General features: G+C 34.7%; 1 protein-coding gene across 1 annotated transcript in view; it reads left to right on the top strand.

Moving 5' to 3' along the window:
* The first annotated feature begins 217 nt into the window (after window positions 1-217).
* Window positions 218-6300, top strand: part of LOC114652203 (excitatory amino acid transporter 1-like) — a 73930-nt gene continuing 67847 nt past the window's right edge. Inside the window, exons 1-2 of the mRNA XM_028802455.2 lie at window positions 218-480; window positions 869-1141. Coding sequence (XP_028658288.1) covers window positions 961-1141 — 181 coding nt within the window. The 5' untranslated portion in view covers window positions 218-480; window positions 869-960. The remainder of the gene's footprint in view (window positions 481-868; window positions 1142-6300) is intronic.

The following is a 6300-nucleotide window of genomic DNA, read 5'->3' as shown; positions in this document are numbered from 1 at the left end:
ATCTGACAAAACCCTAAAGTCGGCTCTCGCATTTGGGTCCATTTGTTTAATCTTATAGAACTCCGCTTTTCCTGGGGGCCGCCGTTTTACATTTCAAATCAAGCTGAACTGACAAAGCGTGAAAAGAAAATAGAGGGGGAGAAGAGTCCCCCCCACCTCCTCTCGGGATGGTTTTTGTGTGAGCACTTTTACTGAAGGCTCTCTGTGCTGCTCTGTTTTTTCCCAGCGCTGAGTTGGCAGTGAGTTCCCTCCCCTCCCTCCTTTCTCCATGTGAGTGAGGCGAGCGCGAGTGACTGCATTTGCAGTGCGAGCCGAGCCGAGCTGAGCGAGCGAGTGATTGAGTCTCTCTCTCTCTCTCTCTCTCTCCCCCCCGAGTAGTGTGTGCAGCGTAGCGCTGCTCGAGACTCACGCCGAGCTCCAGCCCTACAGACACTCACACCACCGGAGACGTAAAGACGACTAGCAGCTGCAACGAAACAGGTAAATACTAACTAGTTACGTTAAAAAAATAAGTAGCGTCGCGCCTTTTAAACCAAAACTTCTCGAAGGAAAAGGCACATGGTCTGGGTGAAGTGTGCCTTTGCATGTTTGTTATCGACTCCTGCGAGGGCGGGTAGGGATGAGCAGGTTAAACCGATTCACCTTGCGCTGGTGACTTGCTGTTGGGAACCCTGATACACGTTCTAAGTTTGTTGCTCATTGATAAGAAGTTAGCCGACAAAGTGGTAAGGTGTGGACGAAATTTTCAAATGGAAAGTGTTTTATTTGTGAATGTCAGAGATTTCGTTTTTTTTTTTTTCTGGCCGGTCGGCTGGCAGCTTGATACTTTTCCTCACGTGCTGACAGTTGTCATGCTTGTCACCCATAGATCTCATAGCTGCTGGAGATTTCCAAGGCAAGCAACGCGAAGAGTTTAACGGTGAGAGCTAAGCGGGTTGACCAGGTGAAGCAGGCGCAGTGATGGCCCAGAGCAATGGGGATAACCCGCGATCTCGCAGCAGGATGGAGCAGCTCCAGCAAGGCATCCGAAAGCGCTCCCTCCGCGCCAAGAAGAAGGTGGAGAACATCACCAAAGACGACGTCAAAAGCTTCTTGAAAAGGAATGCATTTGTCTTGTTCACCATTACCGCAGTTATTGTTGGTTAGTAACCAGTAGTTGCTTTATAAACTTTATCCTAAATAGAAATGTAATGTTTAACCCAAATTTGAAATTTAGGAGAAACCTGGCCAAAGCAAGCAGATCACAGCCTAGGTTGTAGTCGAAGGATGAACTGCACGTTTTTTGCATTATTGGAAACCACTTTATTTTGTTGCAGCAACCACCTGACACCTGTCTTGGTAACAAAAGGTTCTGTGGCATTGTGGTGCCATGTACTTGGGAGGAGGTCCATTGCAGAGCATTCACCTCTTTATATACCAGAGTTAGAAGAGTCCTGTTTATAGAAATGTGTTGAAAGTTACCTCATTATTCTACACATCTCTCTTAGTTAGTTAGATAACAATTAATCATCCTTCCACCCACTGACTGAACTCTGTTCTAGTGCTTAAAAGTTGGAGACTGTTTTAGAAGGATCCAATAGTAGATCTAATTACTGTGGAAAAGTATACTTGCATATCCACCTGCATTTATTTACACTTATTTACACAGTCAAAAAATCGACATGGAATGGTCCATACAGTACTTCCATGTAAATTTCACTTTAGTGGTACTATAGGAAATCACTGAATGGAGGATTTTACAATATAATCGATTGTTCAGTACAATAATATATAATCAAGTACATTAACTTATGTAATATTATGTGTACAAACAATATAGAGTGAAATGAACAGGAAATCAAGTTGAAATAACTTGTGTGAATTGTACATTCATATTTAAATTAATGATAAATCTCATGCAAAAATGTTGCAAATCAGTAGTTCTGGTCAAATGACTAAATGAAACAGACTACAAAATTTTCAATTGAATTAAACAATTTCTATGGCAGTTGTTGTTGAACATCAGTCAAACCATTTGTGAAGGATGTGGGGATAGGTAATGGACCAAAAACATAGAGCTGGAGCTTGTAAGAAGATATAGTTTGAAAGTTGTTTGAAAAATATCAGTTTTTTCAGAAGTTATCATTGTACTTGAATTTCCACAGACACACACACATATACAAGCAGCATGCTAATATCATCCTTTCTCTGTGTTTTGGACATAATAGAATCAGAATCTGAAATTAACTTGATAGTGAGTTTTTAACCCCATCACCCAATTTCTATATACTTGGAAATAAAACCTCCACCATAAGCCTTGTTTGCTGAACAAAGCAATATTTGAGAAAGCAATGCAAGATAAAATGAGTACTTGGAAGTTGCTTCCAATTTCACTTTTCTAATGTGCCCTGAATAAGAAATTTATCGACAGACCTGCTTTTCTATTGGTTTCAGGCAGTTTCTGTAAAGTTCACCTGTTAGTAATCAAATACCCAAATTCTTAATTTTAAAAATGTCCATCATGCAGAAAAAAGTTCACGCCATAGTTTAATGTCACACAAGTTCTGATTCAGATTGGCTCACCATATACTGGATTTACACATTTTTCACATCTTTATAGTTTTTCATGTGTTTTTACTATCTTCTATAGTTTTGTTACCTTCCATAAATAAGTATGGTTTACTATAACAGTTTTCTATAAATCATTTTAAAGAGATGATATTTTATTGGAGAGCAGATTTGAATTGCAAAGTTGATTCTTTTCATGCTGGGCTATTGTTTTTTGTGCATTGATAGATGTGAACATCCCTGGTTTGTTTGCTTTTAATATTAATTGTGCATGGCATAGTGGCACGGTGGATTGAATTGTCATAACAATTAAATCCTGTTTAGATTTCCACTTGTGTTGTATTCTCAGAGTTGAAATGTTTCCCATTAAGTTTATGGATAATGAGACAAATTCTCCTAGGATACATGAGTATGTCATATAAGGGACTGGCTTTTTTGTCCTGGGTTAGTTAAGGCCTTCTGCTGATTGGTTTCTAGATGGGTATCCCTTCTGTATTGAAAAGTTGATACTGAAAATGGATAGTCTTATTTGGACAGGCTCTGACATTGGAGCGACTGCTTAGAACTTAAGGCTTGAGGCAGCTAAGGGCTACACCCTTTTTTATAGATATGCTACATATTATTTCTTTCAATTTGGTATATATCATTCACATGCTGGAATTTGTTTGGCAAGGAAGTAATATACTTAACATAAGTAGAGGAGTATTTCAGAATTGTTAGTGGAGTGCAGTGGCTAGAGTTGATTTTGCTTTAGGAGAGTTGAGAGGGTATCCCATTATCAGTTCATATTATTACTTCCACACTTGTATCTTTTAAGTCTCAAAACACCTGTACAAAAGAGTAAAAAAATGTATAAGCCCTTCCATGAACAGGAACCTTTAGCATCCCTTTGGGCTCATTTGCATTCTTTGCTGATAGGTGCCATAATTTAGACTTCTTGTAGGAGTATATTCTTTATAACATAGTTCTCACAAGAGTATTTTGTAGCATAATCACACATAGTCATCTTTAACTCTAAAATGATATAATTATTTAATTATTTACATACAGATCACTAGTAATGTGTGCATGATTAACAATTTATAATATGAATTGTACACTATTGTGTGATTTTATTTTCTGTGGAGAACTGCCAATAATTTCACATAGCTACATATTCATACTTGTATACAGTACTTTAACTTAAATACTTTAATGAGTTTGCTCAAGATTGCATTGCAGAATCACTCAGATTTGTTATTATAAGTATTTAGAAAATCAATTTATAAGTATTTAAAGGAGTTTAATTTAAGATTCTAATACTGTTATTTTTAGGAAACACTTCAAATCTAGAATCTTTATTTTATATAGATCAGATAAAATCATGGACATTATAAATCCAAGGAGACTGTAGTACAAAAATGAAAGTGACATGCATAATACAATAAAATATAATTAAAACTTTAATTAGTTGTAATGAAGTTTACATGGCAAATACCTTGTTAGTTTTGAGGACGTTGTTTATTCATGTGTATGAAGATATACTTCATTTCATCTGAAAGACCTTAGTAGATCACAGATATCTACGTAATTATGATCATAGCCCCAGGTGGCTGTTACCCACGAATCTGAGAGAAAGCAGAATTTCTCCCAACTGTTGCTATCAAACAGTGTTTAACAACAGATGTACTTTCCATTTTTACTTTGAAATTTGAGAAGCTTTAAAACACTAGCTTTTTTATTTGCATTTTAATATATGGAAAGCATATAAAATGGAGGTGTCAGGTTCTACAAAGGTTTTCTTTATTAATACTGAGAGGAAATTTTCGCCTTATCTGAAATGGATTGATTTGTGCTATTTAACATAAATAATGCTGCATATTATTAAATATCTTAGCAGTGGAAAATGCTTGTTGGAGAGAGCAGTATTTACTTTAATAGTGTAAACTTCAGTTAATTTTTAAAGGGTTTTTATTGTTGTTTTTATATGAAACATTGTGCCTTAAACATTGATTAGGCTGGGGCTTCTATACCTGGTCTAATGGGGAATAATTATTTCTGTATTAACTGTACAGTAGTGTTAATTTTTACTTTCTAATTAATTTGGAATGGAAATATGCTTTTAGGCTAACAAGAAATTAATTTGTTTGTCAGAATTTGAATATTATAATTTGTATTATAATGTAGATCATATTTTTTATAAAATCAATTAAAAACAAAAATAATTAGACTGGGGTAGACTTGTGTGCAATATATATTTTAGTTTTCATCTGTATTTTATACCCTACATGATGAGTTCAGTCAAAAGCATGCATTAGTCTTTTATTAGGTAATGAGAGGGAATGAAAGCAAATCAGTTCTAGGTGGTCTTCTTGGCGAGAGCTGAGAACTTCTGGCTCAATCATGATAGTCATTTTCTGTTGTTTAGATGATTGGACCATGGGCGTCATGCTCATCTTTTCCTTATTCAGTTGTTCTGATATAATTTAATTGACTCATAACTTAAACTATGTGAATTTTGTAAATTTAATTTCAGTTGCATCTTTTGCATCAGGTGTTCTAGCATAACATTGTAGATTTACTGATTTATTTTATGGTTTCTCTCAAAGTGTTGGTTAATACAAAATTAAAATTTGAAAAAGTTTGACTGAAACTAAGATTACAATTGATAAATGTTTTTTGAAGCTTACTTTGAATTTTCTCAGATGAAATTGGTTGTTTTAAAACCCTTTGTATGGATTATTGTTTGACTTATAGTCTGTTTTAAATACTTAAAATACTTATATTCTGTTTTAATTTCTTCATCTGTGTGGCTCCAAAATCTCTCTTGTTTATCCATAGAGTAGTAGAACCTTTAATCCCTACTACCACCAATTGGTTAAGTAAAGTTAAAATTCAAAGTAACTAAATGAAGTCCAGTTATATACATTTAGACAACAAATTTAGATAGCACTTCTCCTTATAAGAGATTAAAATAGGTAGCCTTGACAGGAAAAAAAAGGTAATTTTAAAGTTTATATATTAATGTGTGGATGCACACAATTTTGACATTTATTAGAATGTAGTACTAAACATTATATACTATAAAAATCAAAATGAATATTCTCAAAAAACTGCAGTATTTGGCTTTGCAGGATCATAATTGTTGAACAGATTTATGTTGGGTGTGCACAATAGTAACTTTAGTACGAGAGTTTTGAAAGTAAACAGTTTAGTCATAAAATATGAAAAAATTGAGTAGTTTTTTGTTCCTCTATGTGAGACCCAAGAAACTCATATTGAATAATCTTGTCATCAAAAGAAATAAAAAAACACCTCCCCTTGAGATGGTCAAAAAATGGCAGAATGTGAAACGTTTTAAATAACTTTGAGAGTTAAAGATTGTATTAATCTGAAGCATCACATCAAGGCCACTATTAATATGGAAAGTACATTTATGTCATCCATAGTTTTAAGAGTATTTTTAAGTAAATAAGCCTTGGAGACTTTATTTCAGCATTCAAGCTAGTCGTGCCAAAATATGGGTTGCAGTATACTGGTAAGGTTGAATAGAGGACCCAACAGAAATGTTTTGAAATCCAGAGCATTATGAAGTGCCTTCTTGTCATACCTTTAGTAAAACAATATGACTATAGTGAGGCTGACTCATATTGCTTTTGAAAATATCATGAAAACACAAAATTATTGGAAGTTTGAGAAGCATAAGACTGATTGGGAGTAGTAACTTGAAAATTTAGTCATTTGCGTGCAACATGTGTTTGAACACAAAAAAGG

Source organism: Erpetoichthys calabaricus, chromosome 5 (assembly GCF_900747795.2).
Source record: "Erpetoichthys calabaricus chromosome 5, fErpCal1.3, whole genome shotgun sequence".
NCBI lineage: Eukaryota > Metazoa > Chordata > Cladistia > Polypteriformes > Polypteridae > Erpetoichthys > Erpetoichthys calabaricus.
Note: the sequence above shows the minus strand (reverse complement) of the source record. Positions and strands in the feature narration are given on the sequence as shown.